The 27,659-nt window shown below is 41.2% G+C and overlaps 1 protein-coding gene and 1 long non-coding RNA gene across 2 annotated transcripts in view; one reads left to right on the plus strand and one right to left on the minus strand.

Moving 5' to 3' along the window:
* The window catches only part of LOC107384435 (uncharacterized), a 59,747-nt gene that overhangs the window by 25,771 nt on the left and 6,317 nt on the right, over window positions 1–27,659 (plus strand). The window contains 44 exon segments of the mRNA XM_070541887.1: window positions 1–124; window positions 264–400; window positions 479–734; window positions 823–1,065; window positions 1,176–1,352; window positions 1,432–1,577; window positions 1,672–1,762; window positions 1,842–2,231; window positions 2,318–2,444; window positions 3,233–3,351; window positions 3,434–3,630; window positions 3,861–4,044; window positions 4,361–4,526; window positions 4,603–4,727; window positions 4,811–5,119; window positions 5,200–5,403; window positions 5,493–5,789; window positions 7,359–7,463; window positions 7,543–7,638; window positions 8,084–8,218; window positions 14,815–15,015; window positions 15,082–15,225; window positions 15,387–15,543; window positions 15,621–15,648; window positions 15,732–15,840; window positions 15,968–16,060; window positions 16,137–16,200; window positions 16,283–16,381; window positions 16,475–16,578; window positions 16,669–16,807; window positions 16,903–17,021; window positions 17,096–17,245; window positions 17,339–17,509; window positions 17,574–17,883; window positions 20,092–20,165; window positions 20,266–20,471; window positions 20,738–20,861; window positions 20,955–21,091; window positions 24,025–24,280; window positions 24,358–24,600; window positions 24,690–24,866; window positions 24,947–25,092; window positions 25,165–25,255; window positions 25,342–25,731. Of these exon segments, the coding sequence (XP_070397988.1) occupies window positions 1–124; window positions 264–400; window positions 479–734; window positions 823–1,065; window positions 1,176–1,352; window positions 1,432–1,577; window positions 1,672–1,762; window positions 1,842–2,231; window positions 2,318–2,444; window positions 3,233–3,351; window positions 3,434–3,630; window positions 3,861–4,044; window positions 4,361–4,526; window positions 4,603–4,727; window positions 4,811–5,119; window positions 5,200–5,403; window positions 5,493–5,789; window positions 7,359–7,463; window positions 7,543–7,638; window positions 8,084–8,218; window positions 14,815–15,015; window positions 15,082–15,225; window positions 15,387–15,543; window positions 15,621–15,648; window positions 15,732–15,840; window positions 15,968–16,060; window positions 16,137–16,200; window positions 16,283–16,381; window positions 16,475–16,578; window positions 16,669–16,807; window positions 16,903–17,021; window positions 17,096–17,245; window positions 17,339–17,509; window positions 17,574–17,883; window positions 20,092–20,165; window positions 20,266–20,471; window positions 20,738–20,861; window positions 20,955–21,091; window positions 24,025–24,280; window positions 24,358–24,600; window positions 24,690–24,866; window positions 24,947–25,092; window positions 25,165–25,255; window positions 25,342–25,731 (7,360 nt within the window).
* On the minus strand, window positions 8,458–8,881 carry LOC107384192 (uncharacterized). The gene is made up of 2 exons (XR_011515495.1): window positions 8,721–8,881; window positions 8,458–8,642 (listed from the first exon to the last, which is right to left on the minus strand). It is a non-coding gene; the product is annotated as an uncharacterized lncRNA (long non-coding RNA).

A 27,659-nucleotide genomic window follows, 5' to 3' on the forward strand; every position in this document is an offset into this window, starting at 1 on the left:
ATATCGCATCCTGAATCCTGCTGCCATCCCTGAAGGACAGTTCATTGACAGCAGGAAGGGAGCAGAGAAACTGCTTGGCTCTCTGGACATTGACCACAACCAGTACAAGTTTGGTCACACTAAGGTATATTAAAAATACTCTGTAGTATTATAGTCAATATTAATGTATTGAGTAAATGGGAGCAACAGTGACTTTAAGCGTGTGTACTTTTTGAACGTATTATTTAGAAGACATTTAATTGACACCTTTGTGCACCTCAAAGGTGTTCTTTAAAGCTGGACTTCTCGGTCAACTGGAGGAGATGAGGGACGATCGGTTGTCACTGATTATCACTGGAATTCAGGCAAGATCAAGGGGTTTGCTGGCAAGAATGGAATTTCAGAAGATAGTTGAAAGAAGGTCAGAATTCAAACAAAAACTGCAGCCCTCTTCATAATTGTTGCAACAGTTTTAATGACCGCGGTTGCTAATTGACAGGGATGCGCTGCTTGTGATCCAGTGGAACATCCGTGCTTTCATGGGGGTCAAGAATTGGCCCTGGATGAAGTTGTTCTTCAAGATCAAACCTCTTCTGAGATCTGCTGAGGCAGAAAAGGAGATGGCCAACATGAAGGAAGAATTCCTGAAGCTTAAAGAGGCTTATGCAAAGTCTGAAGCTCGTAGGAAGGAACTAGAGGAGAAAACGGTCTCTCTTCTCCAAGAGAAGAACGACCTGCAGCTCCAAGTTCAAGCTGTAAGTTTTACAGCAGCAGAACAAAAACCACCATCACTGATGCTGTAACTCAAATGCTGTTAATATCATAAATATTATGACCCTTTAGGAGCAAGATAATCTTGCTGATGCTGAAGAGCGATGTGAGGGGCTGATCAAGAACAAAATTCAGATGGAAGCAAAAGCAAAAGAGCTGTCTGAGAGACTAGAGGACGAGGAGGAAATAAATGCTGAGCTGACTGCTAAGAAAAGGAAGTTAGAGGACGAGTGCTCTGAGTTAAAGAAAGACATAGATGACCTAGAATTAACTCTGGCAAAAGTGGAGAAGGAGAAACATGCTACTGAGAACAAGGTTTGTCAAATCCTTTGATATTTCTTCTACAATGGAAAAAAAAAAACTTGAACCTTTTTTTGTTCCGGATGGAGCAAAGTTTAAAATAGCTGAACTATTCTTTTTAACAGGTCAAGAACCTGGTTGAGGAGATGGCTGCTTTGGATGAAATCATTGCCAAGCTGACCAAGGAAAAGAAAGCCTTACAGGAAGCTCATCAGCAAACGCTGGATGACCTGCAGAGTGAGGAAGACAAAGTCAACACTCTGACCAAGGCCAAGGCCAAGCTGGAGCAGCAAGTGGACGATGTGAGAGTTTTGATTTGTCTGATGCGCAACCCAAGAAATTTGTACTGTTTATTATTAGATTTTCTTTACGACTGTGTAGCTTGAAGGATCCCTGGAGCAAGAGAAGAAAATTAGGATGGACCTCGAGAGGGCAAAGAGGAAGCTGGAAGGAGATCTAAAGTTGGCCCTGGAGAGTCTAATGGACTTGGAGAATGATAAACAGCAACTCGAAGAGCATCTTAAAAAGTAACTCTCAGACATAAAAAATATACATCAAAACAGATCTGCAGATCCATACATAAATCAGAGTTAGAGTGTAACAGATACTTTTCAACTACAGGAAAGACTTCGAACTCAGTCAACTCAATAATAAAATAGAGGATGAGCAAGCCATTGCTATTCAGCTTCAAAAGAAACTGAAGGAGCTTCAGGTGAGAAACGAGCCGTGTCATATTTGAATATTTTGGGCAACCACTTGGTACAGAGACGATAATATTCCTCCCCTACCAGGCCCGTATAGAGGAGCTGGAGGAAGAGCTGGAGGCAGAGCGAGCTGCTCGAGCCAAGGTGGAGAAGCAGAGAGCAGACCTGGCCAGAGAGCTGGAGGAGATCAGCGAGAGGCTGGAGGAGGCTGGAGGAGCCACAGCCGCCCAGATCGAGATGAACAAGAAGAGGGAGGCTGAGCTCCAGAAGCTGCGCAGAGACCTTGAAGAGGCCACGCTGCAGCATGAAGCCACCACCGCTGCACTCAGGAAGAAACAAGCTGACAGCGTTGCTGACCTGGGAGAGCAGATCGACAACCTGCAGAGAGTCAAGCAGAAACTGGAGAAGGAGAAGAGCGAGCTCAAACTGGAGCTTGATGACGTGGTCTCCAACATGGAGCATATTGTGAAGACAAAGGTTGGCATCGCAGATTTTGCCTGTGTCATCGTGTACGTAGCAATTCACGCTGATTCATTATTCCGATGTGATTTGTGTAATTCCAGACCACTCTGGAGAAAACATGCAGGACTCTAGAAGATCAGATGAATGAATACAAGACTAAGTTTGAAGAGGCTCAGCGATGCATCAATGACCTCAACATGCAAAAAGCTAAACTTCAAACAGAAAATGGCAAGTAATGCTACACGCAGTTAATGAGCAGCTTCTTTGTCTAAATGCATTCTAAGAACATGTAAACTCAGTGATGTTGCTAGGAAATACCTAATGGTAACCAGGGGCGGATTGAGGACTGAAGAAGATCCGGGGCTTAACACACGCACGCACGCGCACGCGCACGCACACACACACACACACACACACACACACACACACACACACACACACACACACACACACGTGACACGCAGTAGTCAACATCATATTTGTCTTGTACCACATCATTTTTAATCTGAAGCTACATGTTAAGCATTTTCAGGGCAGAGTATTGTTCCTGTTAGTGTTTAGTGTGAGACGATAGTAAATATTCCCTTTCTTTCTCCAACAACTTTACCTGATAGTAAGCTAACTTTAGGCAAACCAGCAGCACAATAAATATTTTCAAATAAGACTCACAAACCTGAGTCAGCACCAGTCTCATCAAAGCTGTGGTTCTGTCGTTGTACTTTTGGTCTAAAAAACGTCCTTATGTCCATCTTCACTCATGCGTTTCAGGCAGAGAGTGTAGAAGAAGCCGGCTGCTGAAGGGTTTCTTCTTCAGTGGTGGAGGCTCAGGCAGGCTGTATACAAACTACTGTCAGCTGCTCCCTCTCTGTTGGACTTTGGTACTGCATGTTACTTCCGCGATTTAGATCCGGGGCTTTTCATGAAACATCCCGAGCTTCAGCCCAAGTAGCCGGGCCTAACGCCGCCCCTGATGGTAACATTAACTGCTTTCAAAATTATTATCCTCTCTATTCAAGGTGAGCTCTCAAGGCAGCTGGAAGAAAAGGACTCGCTGGTATCTCAGCTAACAAGAGGGAAAATGTCCTACACTCAACAGGTTGAAGACCTTAAGAGACAACTAGAGGAGGAGACTAAGGTTAGATATTGTAGAGCCATCTGATGGCACTGCACAGAAATGGTCTGAGGTTGTCACTCATTCATATTATCTATGTGAACAGGCCAAGAACGCATTAGCCCATGCTGTGCAGTCTGCTCGTCATGACTGTGACCTCCTCAGGGAGCAGTATGAGGAGGAGCAGGAGGCCAAGGCTGAACTGCAGCGCGGCATGTCCAAGGCCAACTCTGAGGTGGCTCAGTGGAGAACCAAGTATGAAACTGATGCCATCCAGAGGACCGAGGAACTGGAGGAAGCAAAGTAAGACAGGCTGGGCTTCAGTGTAGAAACATTGCATAAATCCTAAAATGACATTTCACTTCGTTTAGCAGGTCAGCTTTTTGTTTGTGTTATGTTCCACATAAAATGTAAGACGAACAAAAAGTTTGTCTGTTTGACGACCTGGCAGCCAGTCACAGAGGTCAAGTTCTCTTGTGGATCACGTATCGAACAGCAAACAGATTAAATGATACGAATGGTGATTTCTCAAGGAAGAAGCTGGCTCAGCGTCTGCAGGAGGCCGAGGAGGCCGTTGAAGCGGTGAATGCTAAATGTTCCTCTCTGGAGAAGACCAAACACAGGCTGCAGAATGAGATCGAAGATCTCATGGTGGATGTGGAGAGGTCCAACGCTGCTGCTGCTGCTCTGGACAAGAAGCAAAGAAACTTTGACAAGGTAGACGGGAGCAGCTGGCCGCAAAAATAATCCAGAACCTAGAAACGGTTACACCAGCAGTTATGTGCCCATCTGGAAAATGATGCGTCCTTATTTGGAGCTTCTCTGCATAGGCAGCAACAGTGTTAGAAAAATTTATCAAATTAGCCCAAAAGTATGATGAGAGTCATTAGGATTTCTAATTTGAATTGATAAAGTAAAAGCTATTTAGCGTCTATATATGCTATTGAAGTTAATGACACACTGTGGATCTCTGTTGACCTTTTTAGTCTCTTCACTCATCTGGCCTTTGACCTGGCCTGTGTTTCCCCTTCAGGTCCTGTCTGAGTGGAAGCAGAAGTACGAAGAGTCTCAGTGTGAGCTGGAGAGCTCCCAGAAGGAAGCCAGGGCTCTGAGCACCGAGCTCTTCAAACTGAAAAACTCCTATGAAGAGTCTCTGGACCACCTGGAGACCATGAGGAGGGAGAACAAGAATTTACAAGGTGCCTTTGACAACAAAAGTTTAAAACTTTCTCTAGAAAAACTTTCTTGAATCTCATTCTGCTTGATGTCCCATAGAGGAGATTTCTGACCTCACTGAGCAACTTGGTGAGAGTGGGAAAAATATTCACGAACTGGAAAAGTTGAGAAAACAATTGGATCAGGAGAAGAGTGAGATCCAATCTGCTCTTGAAGAAGCGGAGGTATGAATTCCTGCTTATGAAAAGAACATTTTCAAAATAAAACTGTAATATAATGAAATGCATAACGTTGCACCTTTGAACAGGCCTCCTTAGAGCATGAAGAGGGCAAGATATTACGAGCGCAGCTAGAGTTTAACCAAATTAAAGCTGACATTGAACGCAAACTGGCTGAGAAAGATGAAGAGATGGAGCAGTGCAAGAGGAACATGCAGAGGACAATCGATACCCTGCAGAGCTCTCTTGAGGCTGAGTGTCGCAGCAGGAACGAAGCTCTCCGCTTGAAGAAGAAGATGGAGGGAGACCTGAATGAGATGGAGATCCAGCTGAGCCAAGCCAACAGGCAGGCGGCCGAAGCTCAGAAACAACTCAAGTCTGTTCATGCTCACCTGAAGGTAAGACTAAATGATAAAGTCACACTTTCTGGGGATTTTTCACCATGAAACATTAATGTGATGAATGCTGTCCCATTTAGGATTGCCAAATTCAGCTGGACGAGTCGGTACGAGCTAACGATGATCTCAAAGAGAACATCGCCATCGTTGAGAGACGCAACAACCTGCTCCAGGCTGAGCTGGAGGAACTGAGAGCAGCTCTGGAGCAAACCGACAGAAGTCGTAAACTCGCTGAGCAAGAGTTGCTGGATGTCAGCGAGAGGGTGCAGCTGCTGCACTCCCAGGTGGGACCGTGCCTCAGAAGCAACAATCCTTTAGACACGTTTCCTTGTGCTTTCTCACACTCGTTGTTTCACATCTTAAAAACACACAGAACACCAGCCTGATTAACCAGAAGAAGAAACTGGAGGCTGATTCAGTCCAGCTTCAAACCGAAGTGGAGGAGGCGGTGCAGGAATGCAGGAACGCTGAAGAGAAGGCCAAGAAGGCCATCACTGATGCTGCCATGATGGCAGAGGAGCTGAAGAAAGAGCAGGACACCAGCGCTCACCTGGAGCGCATGAAGAAGAACATGGAGCAGACCATCAAAGACCTGCAGCACCGTCTGGATGAAGCTGAGCAGATCGCCATGAAGGGAGGCAAGAAGCAGGTGCAGAAGCTCGAGGCCCGGGTAAGAGTAACCTCTAGGGTGGCACCTTATCTGACATACAAGACACAGGAAAGGAACATTCTTATGGTAGCAACGGACTTGTCAGTGTTTGGACTAGCACATCTTTTACTAAATGATTGTTGACACTGTAATGTAAAATAGTAGATTAATGTGGGCTAAATAAGTTGCTTTAAAAGCTATTTATTTCTATTCTCATTACTTGTGACCAATAGCTGTAATACTCTATTAATTATAGAATATCACCTTGCTTGGTCTTAAGATGATTAATTAGAAGGTTCTAGGATTCTTTTAATTATTAAGGGATCGTTCACACTTCGTTTATGATTCAAGAACCAGTCAGTGTTTGCAAACAAATAAGAATTTATTTGACAAACAATTAAGACTTGACAAATGGTTTAAACTATTATCCTGTGAGTGGATGGAACTAAAAGATGGGTGTCTGAAAACTATACGTGAATATGAGATGATGAATTAGAATCTCTGTATCTTCAGAGAGGTAAATTCTGGATAAAAGGATTTGGTTTGCAGATAAGCTATAAGCTGTTATTTATCAAACTGCATACAGACGCTATCTGTGTGTCTACATTACCGTAGAGGCACCCTCTTGGTGGATCCGAAAGTCAGAGTGGTCGGATGGCCGCTGGCACCGGAGGGCTGTAGAGTACCGAGGTGCCGTCCTTTCAGTCCTAGAGATGTGTCTCGGGTCACGACAGATGGATGGAAACCACGCGTCTTAAAATAACTCTGAAGGAGTTTTGCAAAATCAGCTTTGTTCTGCAGCAAAACTATCTTGTTGTTCACAGGTGCAAAAAAAAAACTTTAAGCCTTTCTGAGCTGGAGATCTGCTAAGAGATGGCCAGTCTCCAGCGTGCTCTCACCACTGCTGAGAAAGCAGAGCGGCTGGTTTATATACCCGCTGTTATCTATTACCAGACTTACCAAGAATCTCAGAAACACACGTTCTGAGACGCTGAGTCTCTGAGTCTAGGGACAAGGTTAGTTATGTGTCATGCGTTCTTAATTTTAACCCTACTTCTTGTCTGGTGTAATGATGACCTCATCCTGTAAACATTACTAAACCATCATTGAATACAGATTCCTGAACATTTCATTACTCAATTATACGTGGCAATATGTAATGATTTTTAATCATAAAATCTTCTTTCTTCAATGATTATTTTGAATTATAAAATGATTACTTTAATTATGAAATCTTCTTTCTTCTGGGAATAAAGATTTATCTAAAACAGTTCTCTTGTGAAGGAACCTTGGGGAAAGGAATGCTACTGTTCATCTTTATTATCTGATGAAGCTGCGCTCAGCTGATGAAGTCATCTGATTAAAATGCCGAGTTGTACAAACTCACAGACTCCTGACAAGGGAAGATGCAGAAGAACATGTAGCAGCCAGGGTTATTTGCTCTGGCTGCATGTGACCTGTGGGATCTTTGAAATCAGTCCATTTTGTGACGTTACAACACCTTGTTATTTTTGATAATGCACACATTTGTTGTTCATTGCAACACCATGTTTGGACCACACGATAAAAAACTTCAATGGATGGTTTCAGGTGAGAGAGCTTGAAAGCGAAGTGGAGTCAGAGCAGAAGAAGAGCAGTGAAGCTGTGAAGGGAATCCGCAAATATGAGAGACGCATCAAGGAGCTGACGTATCAGGTAGCCTCTCAATATGGAGACGTTTGGTTTCTCTCAACAAAGATGTTTCTAAAAACACAACTCGCCTCGCTCCATTCAGACCGAGGAGGACCGAAAGAATGTTGCACGCCTGGAAGATCTGGTTGACAAACTGCAGCTGAAGGTCAAGGCCTACAAGAGAGCTGCTGAGGAAGCTGTGAGTGTGACCTAGAAACATTATCTCCCACATGTAGCCAAGTCTCAGTTATATGTGCCGTTCCTTATTTTTATCATGTCTTTAGGCCAAAAAGCTTTCTAGAACTCCACATTACTTCTTAGTCTGGATTGAATCCTTAAAGAGACACTAATAACAACTAATAATCCTGATCACAACTTAGTCTTTGTTTTGCTTTTCTTATTGAGATTCAACTCCTAACACTCATAATTTAGTGTAATATGAGTTATAATAAAAAAATCAGTCTGTCTTTTTAACACGAACCTTTATCATGTCTGTGCAGGTGGACCACGTGCATTTTTAATTTAAACATTCTTAGCAGAAATGTATACAACCAGTTTTTGAAGGGCTGTCCATTGCAGAGACCACACGACACGAGAGGGCTGACGTTCTGATGTGTAGTTTATGTTCTGGGTAAATCTTGCAGGAGGAGCAGGCTAACACCCACCTTGGCAAGTTCCGCAAGCTGCAGCACGAGCTGGACGAGGCGGAGGAGAGAGCTGACATCGCCGAGTCTCAGGTCAACAAGATGCGTGCCAAGAGCCGTGATGTGGGGTCAAAGGTTAGAGACTCTTTCAGTATTCGACACTTAATGTAATGTAGTACTGCTCTCTTATTAATGCTATTAACACATACAATGACTTCTCTTTTTTCAATTTAAGTGTTGTTTTAAATAAAAATATCCAATAAATTCATAATTTCAAAGAACAGGAAAAAAATTCAGACCAGTCTTTGTAAAAAACTCAATTTCCTTGTTTTTTTTGCTGAATTATATTAGTGAGTTATTGATGAAACAATCTGTCATTTTAAATGTATTTTATTATTTTATGACATCATTAATGAGTCTTTGTTCAGTAATCCATCTCTTCTTGTCTGCTCTGACATTCTTCACCGCAGAGGGGGCTGGATGAGGAGTGAATCTCGCTGACGGCCACCTCAGACCTCTGGGATCTTCTGTTCTGATCCTCTTTGTCTGCAAACTAATTCTGTAGAATAAAGCAAAATGCTTTCGGTGTAACGCAGAGTCCTCATTCATTTCAGTCATGCAAAACATGAAAACATACAGGCACAAAAATCCTCCAGGGGCTTGTCATAGTGGAGGGGTTTGAGTGATCCAGGGCTTTAGGGTCACCCATGAATAAAAGATAAATAAAGAGATTTTAGGGCAGACTTAATTTAACAGAGGCAAGATGGCTGCTGTGAGGATTCCCATATATGTAAACGTATAACCACCTGCTGAGCAAAACCCTTCGTTTCTGCTGCAGTTTGTCTAAAGCTCTAGGCTAATAATTCATTCAGGATTAAAAACCATCAGTATTTAAGTTGGACTGCTCTAACATCAACACATTACCTACTGGAGCATTTCTGATGCTTTATTATGAATAAGAGGGATTTGGAAATGTGTTTCATCCCATTTCATTTGTTATTTTAATGGGTGCCAATGGCAGAGGAGTTAAAGACATGCCCAATAACCAAAGGGTTGCAGGTTTGAGCTCTGTCTGCTGCAGTTGTTTTGTCCTTGGGCAAGACACTTTACCTGCCTTGCCTGCTGGTGGTGGCCAGAGGGAGCAGTGATGCCTGTGCCCAGCACAATAACTATATTTGTTATTTTATTAAAGTAAAATTGCTAGAGTACAACCTCTGGCTCCATACTTTTCTCTAGAGCAAAAAAAAAAAAAAAAAAAAGCAGATTGGGAATCTTTCATTGAACGTGAGCCTCTTCTGTTGGTTCCTCTTTTATTGGTGAATACCTTTTAAACTGCTGGATTTTTAAAAATTTTCCATTGGTGGGAAACTAAAATGCTTGGTGACAAATGCTGCAATTCCATTACCAGCCTGCTTAACACGAGTTGTTATATGAGTTGTGTTTTAATTGTGTTTTTAGCTAAATAAAATATAAAACAAACACTGTTAGAACAAGTTTCTGCATTTCTTACACCAGAATTGCCATAGTGTTTTATTATAAAACAATTTACATCAAGTGTTTCCACTAAGTAACTATTGTAACTTCACAAAAGTAGTTCCTCCTCCTTCACCTCTTTAGTATTTACACTCCCAAGAGGACAAAACCAAAAACTTGGATTGTTTCTCCCAGCTTCAGTGAGATAAGGAAGCTAAATACTCTCCTCTAAACGGTTTAACAGAACCAGAGTGTAGTTTCAGCTTGTCGCCACTCGGAGGCGTCAATAGCCCTCCTCATTCACAAAATGTCAATTAAAAACTCTGAATGAGGAGGGGTATTGTTGCCCTCCAGTGGCAAAAAGCTGTAATTACACTTGAGAAGAGGAGGATGAAAGTTGGCGCCATCCGGTGGTGATAGGCTGCAACTACATTTTAGTTCTGTTACGCAATTTGAAAGGGAACATTTTAGCCTTTTACAATTAAATAAAGCTGGGAAAAAATCTTATTATTTATTTTTGTCTCATTGGAAATATTAATATTAAAAATAAAAAGGAGAGGGGAGGAGGAGAAGAGGGAACTACATGTAAGGTACAATAGTTGTAAAATTAAGTTATATGACCAACAACTTCTTATGGTTTAAATGACAAAATAGGAAATAAGTAAAAATAAATAACTAAATAACAAATGTAGTCACATACTCAAAAATAAGTTCAACTGTTGTGTTTTATTTTCTGTTCTGGTTTATTAGTTACAGAAAGTGTAAAGGGCTACCATCATTTGTGTTACCACTGAATTGCCAGAACAGGGCTACATTTATCCAGCGGTGGCACTTAAATGCAAGAGAACAATAAACGTAGCACTTTTGTTGTCACCCACCGACTGAATGATAAAGTAATGACATTCGTGTTTTCCAATCTTCACAAAATGAAAACAAGTACAAGTTGGAATAGAGGCCCGGTACATCTCCAAATCCCTTTATTGCTAACAAAATGCTGTCGGCATTAACTTTGAAGAAAAAAAGTCTTCTGAGCTCAATCTTAATCAAAATGTCAGATAAGGCCAGTAAAATTATAAATCTCCCAAAAGTTGTTAAACACTCAATAAAAATGTATATTTTCACCAAGTAAAATTTAGATCAGTAGATTAATTCTGTTAATGAGTCAGATGTCTGAAAAACTCTAGAAAATAGTTGTAGTAGGGACCCCACTGATGGGAAAGACAAATAAACAGCCACAAGTCGACCTCTAAAGGTCACATTTATGATGAAATATAATTACTTAGTTATAAGAGATGAAAAGTAATACAAATATGGCCAAAGTTTAGTAATTGTTTAGGGGTTTGGTTGTCAATATGTCCTTATTAAAATGAAGTATTAATTATTATCAAGATATGATTATAGTTGTTGTTTTTTAAACTTAAGAGTTTCAAATAAAATACATGATTAGTAAAAAAAACAGACTAAGGTGGCTGAAATATATGGAAGCAAAGTGATTTAATGCGAGTGATTACTTGGGAAAAGTGCTGTATTGTTACATATAAACAAACAAAAAAATCAACTATTGATCCAGAAACTGTCACAATCTGCTCCTGCCTCCCTGTCTGTGACTCTCCCCTGCCTCCTGATTAGTCTTTATTGTTCTCACCTGCCCCTTGTTTATCTGCCCACGTGTTCCTGATTGTTTCCCTGAGTATTTCTACCTCCCGTCTTGCTTGAGTCTTTGTCGGATCATTGTTTGTTGTCAGCGTTGTTTTGTTCTGTCGTTCCCGCTCTGCCATTAAAACCTTTTTTACTTTATCCGAGCCTGCATTTTTGCCTCCTGGTCAGCTCCTTCACACATGGTTCCCCGTCATCCACACCCGCAACGTGACAGAAACTGCTGTTTTCATGTTGTACAAAGAAATAGACAAGAAACAACAAAATCCCTGCTGCTCAGGTCCACAAGTTACCGTCTAAATAGTTAATAAAAATGATCATAAAGTCTACATTTGTCCACCAGTAATATAGTCTAAATTGTAAAGTTTGTAGAACACCTAAAACTTACCGTATACCACGGATGTGCTGCAGCACTAAGGAGGCACAGACGACGAGATCACAGTCTTGTATGAATGAGGTGAGGAGGAGAGATGGGTGTGAGGTGGACACGAGCGTTGACCTTCATCTCACATGAACCCGTCCTTAGACAACGTCCAGTATCTGGGAAGATCACAAGACAAAATGTGTTGTTCTTTTCCATCCATGCTGTTTACCATCACATTTTGAGGCACAGGCTCAGATTTACAAAAGCTCTCCGGTTGTTTGGCAGATATTACAACCAGTAGCACTTGAAGGGGACTCCTTTAGTTCTTTAAACCAAAGAACAATTGTTCTCCCCTCAGAGGAGTCAAAGAGATTGGAACGAAAGCCAGCAGAAGGTCACCAACAGAGATGTCCTCTGGGGTTTAAACAGCTGAGAATGACAGTAAGGCAAATAATGTGAGCGCAACTTCTGATCAATTTTCACATGATCCACTGAAACACTTATAAACACCTCTGCTGTTGTTTTGTTTCCCTCTTATTTGCGAAGTTAAAAGTCTGACAGAAATATAACCTGGTGTCATTTTCACCACGTTTATGGAAGTTTTACTTAAAGAGCAAGTCACCCCCTACCAGAGTCTAACTCCACTCCCACTTCTTGTTTGAAAAATGAAACACATGCTGTTGCCTGGCAGACCGAGAGGGCGGAGCCGCTAACAAATACACACACACTCAGTCTCACGACAGCATTGTGACATCATAAGGTACCAGTTTACATCACAGCATACTTCTTAGCCAATAGCGGTGGCAGATTTCAATTAAAATACAGTGCAGAGTTTTCACCTGACAACGGCACAACACTGCCAGTTTTAGGCAGAATATTTAAATTTTAACTAAGATGCACTGAAGTGCCAAATTATTGACGACACGTGTCTGCAGCACAATTAGACACTCGTTTATTTAGTTTATCAGCAAAAAAAGTTTATTAGGGGTGACTTGCTCTTTAAAGGCTTATTCCACCCCTAAGTGAAATTTAGCCTGTTGCCTTTCATGTCAGAGTTAGATATGTGGAAAAAAGCAACCTGCCCAAGCTTTAGCTTAGCATAAACAATGTAAGTGAATGGTAACAGCTAGCATTTCATGTGAAAGAGCCAAAAAATGACTAAATAATGATTTTCCTGGTGACCTAAATTATCATACTGACAGGAAATTGAAATGATAAGTAACACAGAAAAACGACAGGAGACGATTTAGAATGGGACTGCACAATGACCAAGCATCGCTGTAAGCCGTCGCTGCGAGGCTAAAGGAGACGACGCGGCAACTACAAAACTCACAGATTACTGTCATTAGGATAAAATGTTGCAGCGGTTATAAAGTAAACTCATAAGGTACACGTCTGCCAGACTTCATATTGCTGTGTCATGTCCATGTGCCTTGCACCGGTGGCTTTCAGTGGTGCTAGTTGTTACCATTCACTTACATTGTTTATGCTAAGCTAAAGCTAATAGAAAACTGCCAGATTAGGAGAAAGCCTGGGCTGGTTTCAACAGGCTTTCCCTCACATATCTAACTCTGGTGAATATGGCAACAGATTAAATGTCACTCCAGGGTGGAACATCCCTTTAAGAAAACCAAAGTTGAGTTCATGTTTTTAAAAACGGCATTTTAGAATAAAAAAAACGTGTCTTCCAGCTTTTTAAGTGCATTTAGCTATTGATACTTGACATTTTTATCATTTGACCTATATCAACACAGCCTATATTTGGGAGTGGATTAAAGAAGACAAAAACATAATGTAATGTAGTATGGACGTGGGGTTGCACACCTGCTTCTTCCTGTCCATCACAACATCAGAGACAGTAGTTCAACTTTACCACTGTCCTCAAAGGCTGCCCTTCACAATCAGGAGGAAAAATCCAGACAAGAATTTCACAGGGTTATCTTTGTCCTGAAGGCCAAAGGAGTGGGGACAATGCCATGACGGCACCATGAGGCAAAGGGCGTGGACCTCCCTGGGCAGAGCAGTGGTGTGTGAGCATTTAGAGTCTCTGACCTTAGGTGTCACTATGCAACAGCTGCTACTGTTCTTTGTCTCACTAGTGAAAATACCGAAAATGCTTAAATGATATCTTTTCATAAGAAATCTTGGTAGTTTTTCTCTAAAATGCATTAATATAATGTTCATCACCTGCCTGTTTGAGACCTGCGAGACAAAATGGTGAGAAAATAAAAAAAAAGGAGGGAAATCTTGCTTCTGATCTGAAAACACTAGATTTTTTGACACCAAACCGTGTTGCTCGTCCAGTTAACAAATATCCACAACAGCTAAATCAGTGAATGTAGCTCAAAGTATATTATTAAATACACTATAGTATATAATTAAAATATTATTACTTAGATTAGCCATTTTTATATTTTGCTTGTTTTTACGTTATTGTATTTTTGCACAACTCTGTTGCTGTGAAGCTCGCACACAAGAATTTCACTCGCATGTTCTGTACCAGTGTACCTGCACATGTGACGTGACAATAAAAGTGATTTGATTTGATTTGAAAGTCAAAAGGAGTCAACATTTAACGATGCACTTGAAAGCATGACAATAATACGAAGGTGTCCAAGATACAAAAACCCAAATAACACAAATTATTTAACTTCATTTAACCAGTTGTGATTAAAAAAAGAATAAATATGACTGTTAGGATTGCTATGATTAAATTAGGAGTCATTTGATATCCAGCCTGTCCCTGCAGCCCACCTCTCGCCCTCCCCTTCCTTTGAACAAAGTATTGTGCTCGCCTTGTTTGTCACAAGGTTACAGCAACAAATAGCATCGGCAGCACTTCCCGTCCAATTAGGACTTAGCTTTTTTTCATTGTGCAGTCTTTCTCTGAATATTCACCCCGTATTTGGTGGATCTACAAGCTTTATTAAAGGAGGTGAGACTGCTGTCAGGTACAGTGCTCCACATTGTGTTAGATTACAGGTTGAGAGTCAAAGGTAAGCAACATATTTACATCATATGATGTCATCTAATTATTAGAGCTAATAAGGATTTAAGTGTTGATTCAAATGCAAATGCTGTGTGTTACTCAGAGAGAACCACTAAAAAAGGTATGTAATGGAATAGTTGTACAAAAGGTGCCCTAACTTGTCATAAGAAATGATCAACTATTTTTGTTTGATCTTACTGAGATCATGAGAAGAGACTCAACATGTTGACCTTTGGAGCAGGTTAGAAGATGGGTGACGCGGCTATGGCAGAGTTTGGGACTGCTGCTCCTTTTCTGAGGAAATCAGACAAGGAGCGTCTGGAGGCCCAAACCCGTCCGTTTGACATGAAGAAGGAATGTTTTGTGCCTGATCCTGAGGTCGAGTACGTAAAGGCATCCATCGTCAGTCGTGATGGTGACAAAGTCACAGCTGAAACTGAATTTGGAAAGGTAAGTGCACTTTAGCTGATGTGTGACAGCTGTTCAGTTATCTAAAGATGACAATGTCTTTAACAGACCGTCACCGTGAAGGAGTGTGACGTTCACCCTCAGAATCCACCAAAGTTTGATAAAATTGAAGACATGGCGATGTTCACCTTCCTCCATGAGCCAGCTGTGCTGTTTAACCTCAAAGAGCGCTACGCAGCATGGATGATCTATGTGAGTTCAAGTTCGGGTGCTTTTTTTACTCATCGATGAAATATTTTTGCTGAATAAGTAATTATTAGTTTCCTCTCTCTCTCTCTCTCTCTCTCTCTCTCTCTCTCTCTCTCTCTCTCTCTCTCTCTCTCTTCTCTCTCTCTCTCTCTCTGACATGTCAGACCTACTCTGGGTTGTTCTGTGTGACGGTCAATCCCTACAAGTGGCTGCCAGTCTATAACCAAGAGGTGGTTGTTGCCTATAGAGGAAAGAAGAGGAGTGAAGCTCCTCCTCACATCTTCTCCATCTCTGATAATGCCTACCAGTACATGCTGGCAGGTACATAAAATACATGTGAAAACTGCTATTGCACTGGTGTTATTAGTCCCTCATTTGATCTGTTTTCTTGCTGACAGACAGAGAAAACCAGTCAATCCTCATCACGTGAGTCTCACTGAACTCTAAAATCTTTTCAGCAGCCATAAGTCATAAAATCTCAGCCTAAAACAATGTCTACCTTCACTCAGTGGAGAATCCGGAGCTGGAAAGACTGTGAACACCAAGCGTGTCATTCAATACTTTGCCAGCATTGCTTCTGTCCCCACTGGGAAGAAAGACAGTGCTGCTGAGAAGAAGGTTTCTTCTACATTTGATTAATTAATAAAAAACAATATTATTAACTGGAAGACAAATTCTATAAGTTTTTACTCTTTAAGTATTTTCTTCAATGTTGCCAGCATGTCTGATGTTGTGTTAACTTCAGGGCACCCTGGAGGACCAGATCATTCAGGCTAACCCTGCTCTGGAGGCCTTTGGGAATGCCAAGACCATCAGGAATGACAACTCCTCCAGATTTGTGAGTGATCGTGAGGCTGGGTTAAACAGTTTTGGAGATACAAGCAAGTAAATAAAAATGTTTCTTTTTCTTTTAGGGTAAATTCATCAGAATTCACTTTGACAACAGAGGAAAGCTGGCCTCTGCTGACATTGAGACGTGTAAGTACCAAGATTTAGGTCCCGCGTTTGAAAGCTGACTACATTAATTTTTGCCCATAAGAACAAAATAATTCTGTGACAGATCTTCTGGAAAAGTCACGTGTGACCTACCAGCTCAAAGCCGAGAGGGACTACCACATTTTCTACCAGATCTTGTCTCAAGTAAAGCCTGAACTCCTGGGTAAGTGTGCAAAGTAATTTGTGTTTTCAAAGTAAGTCATAACTTTTTTTTTTTTTTTTTTTTTTTTACCAAATATCTTCTTTCTAATTATAGAAATGCTGCTCATCACCAACAATCCCTATGACTACGCCTTCATCTCCCAAGGAGAGACCACAGTGGCCTCCATCAATGACTCTGAGGAGCTTTTGGCCACAGATGTGGGTTGAATCATCCCATCAGAATAACTGCATTCATGAAACAAGTTCAAAATTTGAGAATATTTATAACAAAAATAATCTACTGTGCAGGAAGCCTTTGATGTGCTGGGCTTTACTCAAGAAGAAAAGAACAGTATGTACAAGCTCACTGGTGCCATAATGCATCATGGGAACATGAGGTTTAAGCAGAAGCAGCGAGAAGAGCAGGCAGAGGCAGACGGCACTGAAGGTAAAAGACTACATTTATACAAGTTACAATAACAGAAAATGCAGCTGAACCTCCCGTGCCACTAATAACGTTAAAATGTTACCAATTCTCTAAAGATGCTGACAAAGCAGCTTATCTGATGGGTCTGAACTCTGCCGACCTCATCAAAGGTCTCTGTCACCCAAGAGTGAAAGTAGGAAACGAGTGGGTCACCAAGGGACAGAATGTGGCTCAGGTATGTGTCGTGGTTTGATTGAACACAAAAGGAAGTTTAGTTTTGATGTTGCTGATAATGATTACCTTGTTCAGGTGTACTATGCTGTTGGAGCGCTGTCTAAGGCGGTGTATGAGAAGATGTTTCTGTGGATGGTAGTGAGGATTAACCAGTCCTTAGACACCAAGCAGCCCCGTCAGTACTTCATTGGTGTACTGGACATTGCTGGATTTGAGATCTTTGATGTGAGCAGGATGAGTTTGATACTAAATGTTTGCAATGGCCAACACAACATTTATGAAAGAACAATGCAAAAAAAAAACTATTTTCTCTTCCAGTTCAACACCTTCGAGCAGCTGTGCATCAACTTCACCAACGAAAAACTGCAACAGTTTTTCAACCACCACATGTTTGTGCTGGAGCAGGAGGAATACAAGAAGGAGGGAATTGAATGGACTTTCATTGACTTTGGTATGGATCTGCAGGCCTGCATCGATCTGATAGAAAAGGTGAGACAACGTTATGATAAATGTACAAATCTGCTGTTTCTAAACTTATGCTTTTCGGTTTTAGCCCATGGGTATCATGTCCATCCTGGAAGAGGAGTGCATGTTTCCCAAAGCCAGCGATGCCACCTTTAAAGCTAAGCTTTATGACAACCACCTGGGGAAGTCCAGTAACTTCCAGAAGCCAAGAATCATCAAAGGAAAACCAGAGGCCCATTTTGCCCTGATGCACTATGCTGGAACTGTTGATTATAACATCAACAACTGGCTGGTGAAGAACAAGGATCCTCTAAATGAGACCGTTGTTGCGCTGTACCAGAAGTCAAACCTCAAACTGCTCGCTACACTCTTTGCAAATTATGCAGGAGCTGAATCAGGTTTGTATTATTCGGTATTATCAATAAGAGCATAGTGTTGGTCAATGTTTAATCCACTTAAGAAGATTTACATCAGAGGGTTGGCTGTGGATCTACAAAGATTTATCTTCCAGAGGTCCAGAGACTGGTTCAGTAATTAGCAGAAAAGTCACTGGAGCTGAATGGCTCAAAAACGAAAGAGCTGTGTTGTGGCCCCAAACCCAAAGGATGGGCTCCATCACCGCTGTTTCAGTCACTTCGTATCCGGACAGAGACTGATAACTGTTTGTCTCTCATGCAGCATGTGGATGCTGTCTATGAGAAGGCACAGCAGCGCCTCTATTTAGTAAGGCTACTCAGAGCCTTTCACATTAGCAAGGATGTTTCACCACTGCTTCCCAGATCACTCATTAAATCTGTTCTTGCTTTCAATAATTCATCTTGGTACAACTTCCTACCTAACTTTGGCGTTTAATCATCCAGGCTTCAAAAATAATTGGATCACCCCACCCCCCCCCTCGCCCATCTGAACTGCAAAAGGCAATCATGAAGGATGTCTCTCACCCTCTTAATGTATTACTTATACTGCTGTTATCTATCTATCTATCTATCTATCTATCTATCTATCTATCTATCTATCTATCTATCTATCTATCTATCTATCTATCTATCATCTATCTATCTATCTATCTATCTATCTATCTATCTATCTATCTATCTATCTATCTATCTATCTATCTATCTATCTATCTATCTATCTATCTATCTATCTATCTATCTATCATCTATCTATCATCTATCTATCTATCTATCTATCTATCTATCTATCTATCTATCTATCTATCTATCTATCATCTATCTATCTATCTATCTATCTATCTATCTATCTATCTATCTATCTATCTATCTATCTATCTATCTATCTATCTATCATCTATCTATCTATCTATCTATCTATCTATCTATCTATCTATCTATCTATCTATCTATCTATCTATCTATCTATCTATCTATCTATCTATCTATCTATCTATCTATCTATCTATCTATCATCTATCTATCATCTATCTATCTATCTATCTATCTATCTATCTATCTATCTATCTATCTATCTATCTATCTATCTATCTATCTATCTATCTTTCTATCTATCTATCTATCTATCTATCTATCTATCTATCTATCTATCTATCTATCTATCTATCTATCTATCTATCTATCATCTATCTATCATCTATCTATCTATCTATCTATCTATCTATCTATCTATCTATCTATCTATCTATCTATCTATCTATCTATCTATCTATCTATCTATCTTTCTATCTATCTATCTATCTATCTATCTATCTATCTATCTATCTATCTATCATCTATCTATCATCTATCTATCTATCTATCTATCTATCTATCTATCTATCTATCTATCTATCTATCTATCTATCTATCTATCTATCTATCTATCTATCTATCTATCTATCTATCTATCTATCTATCTATCTATCTATCATCTATCTATCTATCTATCTATCTATCTATCTATCTATCTATCTATCTATCTATCTATCTATCTATCATCTATCTACCTATCTATCTATCTATCTATCTATCTATCTATCTATCTATCTATCTATCTATCTATCTATCTATCTATCATCTATCTATCTATCTATCTATCTATCTATCTATCTATCTATCATCTATCTATCTATCTATCTATCTATCTATCTATCTATCTATCTATCTATCTATCATCTATCTACCTATCTATCTATCTATCTATCTATCTATCTATCTATCTATCTATCTATCTATCTATCTATCTATCTATCTATCTATCTATCATCTACCTACCTATCTATCTATCTATCTATCTATCTATCTATCTATCTATCTATCTATCTATCTATCTATCTATCTATCTATCTATCTATCTATCTATCTATCTATCTATCTATCTATCTATCTATCTATCTATCTATCTGACCTATTTTTCTAATATTTTATTTTGAAAACCGACTGGGTTTTTACTTGCTATTCATATGTCTCACCTTTATATATTATCTTAGCTCCAATTGATATTTACCTTTATGAAGTCTAGTGGACAAAATGTTTCATTTACAGGTATTTTATCCAAATGTAATGTCTCAATTAATTATTATCATTCAAAAAATGCAGATACATAGGGTTTTTTTTTGTTTAAAGTTACAACAAATTTTGTTTTTTTAGCTCAGGATTCTGGGAAGGGCAAAGGAAAGGCAAAGAAAGGTTCATCTTTCCAAACTGTGTCTGCTCTTCACAGGGTATGGAGCTTTATTAATATTTATTAATATTGATTAACACTTTCAACGGTGCTGTTAGTCACATAAATATAAATTGTTGACTTCTGTGTTGAATTCTCAGGAGAACCTAAATAAACTGATGACCAACTTGAGGTCCACCCACCCCCACTTTGTACGCTGCATCATCCCCAATGAGACCAAGACTCCTGGGGCCATGGAGAACCCTCTGGTGATGCACCAGCTGCGCTGTAACGGTGTTCTGGAAGGCATCCGGATCTGCAGGAAGGGCTTCCCCAACAGGATCCTCTACGGAGATTTCAAGCAGAGGTACGTCTCAGACGAGTCATCAGAATACAAAAAGAAATGATCAGTTTAAACATTAGATGTTCCTGCGAGGTACCCCAACACTATTCTAAAAAAGTACGTTTTATGTATAAGAATTGATAAAAAAAATAGAATTGGAGTTTTTGGTATGTGGTAGATATTAGAATATCTTCTGAGATGCTTTTAGTTGCCTTAGTGTTCAGAAGATTTGGTGTTTTTATTTCACATAATGAAAAATAACAGAAGTTATCATTGATTTTTTTTAAAAGATATCGAATCCTGAACCCAAGTGCCATCCCAGACGGACAATTCATTGATAACAAGAAAGCTTCAGAGAAGCTTTTAGGTTCCTTAGATATTGATCATAATCAGTACAAACTGGGACACACCAAGGTCAGTGCATTTTGCTATTCATGTACAAAATAACCTATTTATTTAAACTTGTTAGAAAAACATGAACACTCATCTCCTGCTTGAATTAATTAGGTTTTCTTCAAAGCTGGACTTCTCGGTCTACTGGAGGAAATGAGGGACGACCGTTTAGCTCTAATTATAACCAGAATCCAAGCAAGATCCAGAGGTGTTCTTGCAAGAATTGAATTCCAAAAAATTGTGGAACGCAGGTGAGGAAGATCAGACTTTTATGCAAATACATTTACAAACATATTCCCAAACAGAAATCAGGAGTTTTTTTTAATCAACAGTGCTATCTGGCGTAACATTCATGCATAATTCCTGCAAGGAGGAAAACTCCAGATTGCTGCTTTGAGTAAATAATATAATTCATAGGCCTTTTTGGAGTACCTGAAGAAGAAGAAGAAGAAAGTATCATTTCTATAGTCCCTCTCAAGATAAAAATCACGAGGCGCACCTGGAGGGGGTGCTGGAGGGTGCTCCTTCCGGTGACTCCCTTGTTCTCCTGGGGAACTACAATGCTCATGTGGACAATGACAGCAAGTTCTGGAGAGGTGTGGTTGGGAGGAACGACCCACCTGAGCTCAGTGGTGTTTTGTTATCGGACTTCTGTGTTCATCATGGATTGTCCATAATGAACACCTTGTTCAGGCATAAAGGTTCCACATGGGCTCTTGGCACCAGGATACCTTAGGTCGCAGCTTGATGATCGATTTGGACAGTTGGGTGAAGAGAGGGTCAGAGCTTTCAACTGACCACTGGTGGTGGTGAGTTTACTTTGATGGTGGGGGAGTACGTCAGACCTGGCAGGCTCAAATGCATTGTGAGGGTCTGCTGGGAACATCTGGCAGAGTTTCCTATCAGAAGGAGTTTCAATTCCCACCTTCGACAGAACTTCGAACGTGCCCCGTGTGAGGCGGGAGACCTTGAGTCTGAGCAGGCCCTGTGCCATGACTCCTTTAGCTGTGGCAGGATGATTGGTGCCTGTTGTAGCGGCAACCCCCAAACCCGCTGGTGGAACACAGTGGTAAGGGATGCTGTCAAGGTGAAGAAAGAGTTCTATTGGCTCTTTTTGACTTGTGGGACTCAAGAGGTAGCTGATGCGTACCGGAGGATCCAAGCGGAATGTGATGGATGATTGCGGAGGCAAAAACTTGGGCATGGGAGGACTTTGGTGAAACCATCTAAAAAGACTTTTGTACGGCTTCGAGGAGATTCTGGTCCGCCATCCAGCGTCTCAGGAGGGGAAAGCAGTGCACTACCAACACAGTGGATCTAAAAAGATTTTTAGGGTGGTGATGGTGTGCTGCTGACCTCGACTCAGGACATTGTGGATCGGTGGGCAGAATACTTGAAACAGGGTATCCGCGGGTCCTTAAAAAGTCTTAAATTTGGCTTTCCAAATTTAAGGCCTTAAAAATCCTTAAAAATGACAAATAATCCTTAAGTACAGGTTCCAAAGGTCTTAAATTGCCAAAGACCCAATAATCAAGATATTTTTATTTCTATAAAATCTTCGTGAATTTCTAGTTAGTGTTCAGCATTTTATGTGTATCATATTTGCATAAGCGGAACTGTACAAATTCAGTTGGTTGTGAAAGGGGGCTATTTTAGATGAGCACATTAGCTGGTTAAGCTAGTGGGAGCTTGCACCATGGGTAAGTGCAAGTTTAATGGTAACTGGATGGCTAATCCCACGTTCGTGACATGGTTAGCACCGGTTTCAGGCAATAGCTGGAAATTATAGCTTAAATAACATTTTAAAAAGTAGCTTCAATTTGGTCAAAGTGGCCTTAAAATAGGTCTTAAAAAGTCTTAAATTTGGCTCCCTTAAACCTACAGATACCCTGTGAAAGACCTCCTTAATTCCAACAACACATCTTACAGTGAGGAAGCAGAGTTTGGGGACTTTGGATTGGACTCTCCAGTCTCTGGAGCTCAGGTTACTGAAGTGGTCAAAAAACTCCTTGGTGGCAAGGTTCCAGGGGTGGATGATATCCACCCGGGGTTCCTTAAGGCTCAGGTTGTTGTGGGGCTGTGTTTGTTGATGCGGCTCTGCAGTATTGTGTGGACATCGGGGGCAGTCCCACTGGACTGGCAGACCGGGTTGGTGGTCCCCTTTTTTTTAAAAAGGGGGGCCGCAGGGTGTGTTCCAACTACAGGGGGATCACACTCCTGAGCCTCCCTGGTAAGGTCTATTCCGGGGTTCTGGAGAGGAGGGTCCATCGGATAGACGAACCTCAGATTCAGGAGGAGCAATGTGGTTTTGGTCCTGGTCGTGGAACACCGGACCAGCTCTATACCCTTAGGGGGATCCTGGACAGTGCGTGGGATTTCTCCCAACCAATCTACATGCGTTTTGTGAATTTGGATAATGTGTTCAACCACATCCATTGGGGAGCCCTTTGGGGGTACTCTGGGAGTTTGGGGTACCAGGACCCTTGATACTGACTGTTAGGTCCCTGTATGACTGGTGTTAGAGCATGGTCTGCATTGCTGGCAGTAAGTCAGGCTTGTTTCTGGTGAGAGTTAGACTCCACCAAGGCTGCCCTTTGTCACCGATACTATTCATAACTTTTGTGGACAGGATTAGATGCAGCCAAGGTGCTGAGTTTGGGTAGTGACTGAAAGAATTACATCACAGATACAAGCAGCCGAAATTAGTTTTCTCTGCAGGGTGGCATCCAGGAGGGGCTCAGAGTAGATCTGCTGCTCTCTTACATCAAGAGGAGCCAGTTGAAATGGCCTGGTCATCAAATTAGGATGCCTCCTGGACGCCTCCCTGGTGAGATTTTCCAGGCACGTCCAACCGGGAGAAGACCCAAAGAAGACCCAGGACACACTGGAGGGACTATGTCTCTCGGCTGGCCAGGGAATGCCTTAGGATTCCCCCAGAGGAGCTGGCCCAAGTGGCTGGTGAGAGGGAAATGTGGGTCTCCCTGCTTAGGCTATGGCCCCAGTGACTCAACCCCGAAGAAGCGGATGAGAACAGATGAATAGATGGATGGATTAATAGGCTAACACCATCACTAAAATTACAAAAGAAGTGTATTTAATGGTCTTGGATTAGTTGTTATTCAACATTTATGGTCAGTGTGAAGCATGACAGCAGGACATAATCTTTACAAAATGTTTTACACAGAGATGCACTACTTGTGATCCAGTGGAACATCCGAGCCTTCATGGGGGTCAAGAATTGGCCCTGGATGAAGTTGTACTTCAAAATCAAACCTCTGCTGAAATCAGCAGAGACCGAGAAGGAGATGGCCAACATGAAGGAAGAATTCACCAAACTGAAGGAGGCTTATGCGAAATCTGAAGCTCGTAGGAAGGAACTAGAGGAGAAAATGGTCTCTCTTCTCCAAGAGAAGAACGACCTGCAGCTCCAAGTCCAGACTGTACGTTATAGCAGATTATTGTTCACATCACCATCATCTCATTGTATGATAACAACACTCCACGTAATAAATTATAGGAGCAAGATAATCTCTCTGATGCTGAAGAGCGTTGTGAGGGTCTGATCAAGAGCAAGATTCAGCTGGAAGCAAAAATCAAAGAGCTGACTGAAAGGCTGGAGGACGAAGAGGAGATGAATGCTGAGCTGACTGGAAAGAAGAGGAAGCTGGAGGATGAGTGCTCCGAGTTAAAGAAGGATATTGATGACTTAGAGCTCACTCTGGCAAAAGTAGAGAAAGAGAAGCATGCCACTGAGAACAAGGTACTAAAGACACGCGTTACTTTACTGAAATTAGTGACGATTTTCTGATTATTCTATGAAAACCTAATAAAAGTCGTTCCTGGCTACAGGTCAAGAACCTGACAGAGGAGATGGCTGCTTTGGATGAAATCATTGCCAAGCTGACCAAGGAAAAGAAAGCCTTACAGGAAGCTCATCAGCAAACGCTGGATGACCTGCAGAGTGAGGAAGACAAAGTCAACACTCTGACCAAGGCCAAGGCCAAGCTGGAGCAGCAAGTGGACGATGTGAGAGTTTACACAATTAAGTGGACTAAAAACTATTTAGTTAAGTTAATCAAATTCTCTTCTTTAACAACTCTCTGCAGCTTGAAGGGTCCTTAGAGCAAGAAAAGAAAATCCGTATGGACCTGGAGAGAGCAAAGCGGAAGCTTGAAGGAGACTTGAAGCTGGCCCAAGAAAGTATCATGGACCTGGAGAATGACAAGCAGCAGCTTGAAGAGAGGCTGAAGAAGTAAGAAGTCGTAACTAAAGAATGCTAGATTTAGAAAATACCTTTTATATTTTTGACTCATTTCATCTTTAGGAAAGATTTTGAAATAAGTCAGCTGAACGGGAAAATAGAGGATGAACAAGTTATGAGTGCCCAACTCCAGAAGAAACTGAAGGAGCTGCAGGTCAAAATTCACACAAAAAACTTCAAAATGATGTTAAAAATTATTAGGATAATGAAGATTATAAAAGTAGCTTGTGTTTGTTCTAGGCCCGTATAGAGGAGCTGGAGGAAGAGCTGGAGGCAGAGCGAGCTGCTCGAGCCAAGGTGGAGAAGCAGAGAGCAGACCTGGCCAGAGAGCTGGAGGAGATCAGTGAGAGGCTGGAGGAGGCTGGAGGAGCCACAGCCGCCCAGATCGAGATGAACAAGAAGAGGGAGGCTGAGCTCCAGAAGCTGCGCAGAGACCTTGAAGAGGCCACGCTGCATCATGAAGCCACCACCGCTACACTCAGGAAAAAACAAGCTGACAGCGTTGCAGACCTGGGAGAGCAGATCGACAACCTGCAGAGAGTCAAGCAGAAACTGGAGAAGGAGAAGAGCGAGCTCAAACTGGAGCTTGATGACGTGGTCTCCAACATGGAGCAGATTGTCAAGACTAAGGTACGTATGCTGAATGGTGGCTGCTGAATATCCTATGCCATTATCGTTGAAGACGAGTCAAAAATGCAAGGGCATCAGTTTGTTTTTAATGTTGGGGACAATAAACATACACATGAGTTTGGCTTGAAGATTACTAGGGACAGTTATTACTAATAATTATTTTTATGTGAGTATTTGTCCAACATTTCATTACAATATGGCAGCTGTTAAAAAACTGAGCTTTATTCAATAACAAAAAGTTAATACTGGGGATTGAACTAGCGATCCACCAATTTAAAAGTGCCCTCACCTAACTGCTGCGCCATCACAGAACATGTAAACCTGCTCATAAAACTACCACAAAACTAATACATAGTGTAGCATTGTAGCTTAAGTTTGAAGCCACACTAAGAACAGATAGCCACACTGGTACGGGATGTCTGTGCATCTCGGTGTACACAAAACAAAGCCACATAACTCACAATGTCACGTGTGTTGAGGTAAAGGAAATGATATCGTCCAAAAAATAACCACCAAGTGTATCAGATACATACAGTCCACATGAGAAGAGCCAGGCCCAATCTCAGTACTCGCACTGCGCCCTGCGGTCTTCAGCAAAGTGCACTTGGAGAAAGTGCGCAGTAGGGTTCCAGTGCGTAGGACACAAGTGTGCAAATAATTGCCAAACTGAGACAGGATGCATTGCGTCATCACATGCCGTGATGCTTTTATCAAAAACCTTTATTACCAGCTTTCAAACAACCATTAACGCTTAAATTTCCAGGTTTAATTAACACAATGAGGTTTTGTCCCATGGGCGGGACGCTGGAATGCTACGGGGTTAAAGCAATTATTTTAAATAAATGTAACTTCATTGCTGCGTTGTCTAAAATATTCTGAGCTCCAAATAATCGTCCTAAAATGAACTAATTTCATTAGAAAACACATATGTTTAGAAAAGGAACTTGAGCCTTTTCTCCCGCAGCAATGACTTGCGGGTAATTCCATTGCCCGAGGTCCGCATCGCTGCGGAATTGGGTGACGTGGGTGCAATGGGGGCGTGGTCAACTTCCACACTTGAGAATTGGGACATCCTATGCACTCGCACCCCTGGCCGGGAACGCGCAAATGAAGGGTGCAAGTGCAAGTATTGAGATTGGGCCCAAGAGAAAAGGTGTCGCTGGTTTGTGACATCATTCCTCTGCGACCAACAAAGTCTTAAAGTGACACAGCCCCATTATGTCTGTTACAGTAGCTTACCCGTGTCAGGTTTCAGTTAACTCCACATTCCCTCAGCAGAGCTGAGCTGTCTGTAAATTGCCAGGTTGACAAAAAAATTGTAGTTGTGGCATCACTGTGTAACTGCTCTGTACTATTTCCAAAGGAAAAAATGGAACATATCCAACAGCCTTTAGAGTAAAACTAACTAGAAATTACCAAATGTTGTTTGATAATTACCTGAAGTTAACAGTTGGTTAGCTAAAGCAGTGTTTCCCAACCCGGGTCCTCAAGACACACTGTCCTGCATGTTTTCCATGTTGCCCTTTGAAACACCAGTGTTTTCCTGCTGCCACACACCTGACAAAGTATATTTCTGGAGTTTTCCCCTTTCGGTTCAGTTCAGTTCAGTTCATTTTATTTCATTTCAAACATATACATTCACCAACATTTCATAAAATCATTCCATGCAGTTGTTTGAAAAGAAGTAGGGAGAAGTATATACTTATTTAGCCCTACCCCCTCAGGTTTACATCCTCGTCATCTAAATTTGAACAACAAAACATTTACAGTGCCTTCAAAAAAAAATTCTCCTGTTCAACTAGAACTATATTTAGATTTACTAATTTGTAGAAGAGATTAAACATCAGTTTGCATGCCGTCCTGGGTTAATTGCATTTTCTTCATTCTTATACTTATTTAACATTCCTTTTTTGAGTTTTACTTTAAAC

The sequence above is a fragment of the Nothobranchius furzeri genome, chromosome 11 (assembly GCF_043380555.1).
Source record: "Nothobranchius furzeri strain GRZ-AD chromosome 11, NfurGRZ-RIMD1, whole genome shotgun sequence".
NCBI lineage: Eukaryota > Metazoa > Chordata > Actinopteri > Cyprinodontiformes > Nothobranchiidae > Nothobranchius > Nothobranchius furzeri.